Source organism: Galeopterus variegatus, unplaced genomic scaffold (genome assembly GCF_000696425.1).
Source record: "Galeopterus variegatus unplaced genomic scaffold, G_variegatus-3.0.2 Scaffold1373, whole genome shotgun sequence".
Lineage (NCBI taxonomy): Eukaryota > Metazoa > Chordata > Mammalia > Dermoptera > Cynocephalidae > Galeopterus > Galeopterus variegatus.
In genome coordinates this window covers 354,512-356,579 of record NW_007727484.1, presented here as the reverse complement: position 1 = coordinate 356,579, position 2,068 = coordinate 354,512, and the positions used below count along the sequence as shown (strand labels likewise).

The following is a 2,068-nucleotide window of genomic DNA, read 5'->3' as shown; positions in this document are numbered from 1 at the left end:
GGCATGGGTCTGCTGGCGGCGGCGCGGGGCCTGGTCCGGGGCGCGGACCGCATGAGCAGGTGGACGAGCAAGCGCGGCCCGCGCACCTTCTGCAAGGGCCGCGGAGCCAAGCGCACCGGCGTCCTCGCCGCGGACTGCAAGTTCGTGCAGGTCAAGGAGATGGTGCCGGAGTTCGTGGTCCCGGATCTGAGCGGCTTCAAGCTCCGGCCCTACGTGAGCTACCGCGCGCCCGCGGGCACGGACGCGCCCCTCACGGCCAGGGGGCTCTTCCTGGACGCGGTTGCACCTGCTGTCGAAAAGGACTTCAGAGATGGCGCCTTCGATCCCGACGACCTGGAGAAGTATGGCTTTGAGCCCACGCAGGACGGCAAGCTCTTCCAGCTGTACCCCAAGAACTTCCCGCGCTAGAGCCAGCGAGCAGCGGCGCACGACGCAGGGGGTCCCCTCTCGCAGGCCCCGTGTCCCCAGGGCGTGACAGCTGTCGCCCTCGTTCATTTCTATTAAAGGCCTTTGCTACCCTGTATAGTGTCTGTTTTTGTCATGGGTGTTAGGTTTGGGGAGATGGAGAAAAGGGACAGAGACCCTAGTCAGGCGCTGTTTCAGCCAAAAAGCTTTATTCCACTAACGTGGGGAGGAGACGAATCACATCAGCTCCTAACTCCGTACAGGCTAAAAAGGTTTTATAAGGTTTTGACTTAGAAGAAGGGCGTTGGGTGGTCGTTTTTGCATAAGAATGTTTTGCAGAAATTCCGGTTTTTCTCGAAGGGCAAGGCGGTAGGGGGTGGAAAGTTGATTAACGTGGGATAGGGGCAAGGGGAGAGGGTGGAAAGTTACTTAACCTGATTGTGCCGATTCTGGCCGTGAGGCCTGATATTGGGGCCGTGTGAAAGTGTGCAGTGTGACAGATTTCAGTGCAGTAACCTAGACAAAGTTCTCTCACAGAGTATTCCACTCGCTGTGAAACTCTGGAGGAGGGCATCTTCCCAACTGAAAGGTTCTGGGATTATGCCCATGGCAAGAATACATCACTCAGCTTATAGAAGGAAAAGAATTTGCAAGGCAGACTGCACCAGATGACAGCACTCACTAATTCATCTCCCAAACTCCTCACCCAAAGAACAGTGGATGTATTCGCGGTAACCCTCCAAAGCAACAGGGCTTCTCCTGGTCAGGTGAGTAACTGCCCCTCTTGGGGCAAACCTAAAGATGAGGACACACGGGAAGCTAGTTCCAAACTGGACTTTCACTGGTGAGCAATCTCTCTCCTGTGGACTGCCTCTGTCAGTGCATGGTCCCTCAGATCTTCCGTAGTCTGCTTCATATTTAATTGACACTTGTTAAATATCCTTAACGTGAGCTGTAAAGGTTTCAGTCAGCTGGGAATTGATCACTTTAACAGAAAAATTTCTGAAAACCATCTGACCTGTATTGGCATGCTGCGTTGTATCATAAGAAAATAAGAAAGCGGGAAGACAGAGGTGCATGTTTTCTGCTTCTAAGCACATGTGTATCCTTAGTAAATGCTAAGGATTTGACAAATTCAAACAGTGGCCTGTATTTCAACCACGTTTCCTCCCAGAGACACAAGAATACTTGAGCAGGAGTTAGACGTTTCACATGCCTAGTTTGTTCCCAAGTCACCGTCTGTCCAGGACCTGGAAGCTAATCAGTTTATAAATGCCACAATGAGGAAGTCATTAGTGACACATGCTGTATAAGAAAATAATCTGATTCATTTTAAGAAATGACTTCCCGGGCCACCCCCGTGGCGCACTCGGGAGAGTGCGGCGCTGGGATCGCAGCGACACTCCCGCCGCGGGTTTGGATCCTATATAGGAATGGCTTTGGATCCTATATAGGAATGGCCGGTGCGCTCACTGGCTGAGCACGGTGTGGGCGACACCACACCAAGGGTTGCGATCCCCTTACCGGTCACAAAAAAGACAAAAAAAAAAAAAAAAAAAGATTTATCTGAGGGTGCTTTATTGAGATGGTAATTAGTTCCCAGCCCCTTTCGTTTTCTTCATCCCCCCCCCCCCCCCCCCCCCCCCCCCCCCCCCCCCCCCCC

At 52.8% G+C, this 2,068-nt stretch overlaps 1 protein-coding gene across 1 annotated transcript; it reads left to right on the top strand.

The window, feature by feature from the left end:
• The first annotated feature begins 3 nt into the window (after nt 1-3).
• MRPL41 (mitochondrial ribosomal protein L41) lies at nt 4-521 on the top strand. The gene has a single exon (XM_008576616.1). The coding sequence runs from the start codon at nt 4-6 to the stop codon at nt 406-408; it is 405 nt and encodes a 134-aa protein (XP_008574838.1). The 3' UTR covers nt 409-521.
• The last annotated feature ends 1,547 nt before the right edge of the window (nt 522-2,068 follow it).

What these genes read in the sequence shown, in the direction of transcription:
- MRPL41 (XM_008576616.1), top strand. Translation starts at nt 4, where the DNA reads ATGGGTCTGCTGGCGGCGGCGCGGGGCCTGGTCCGGGGCGCGGACCGC.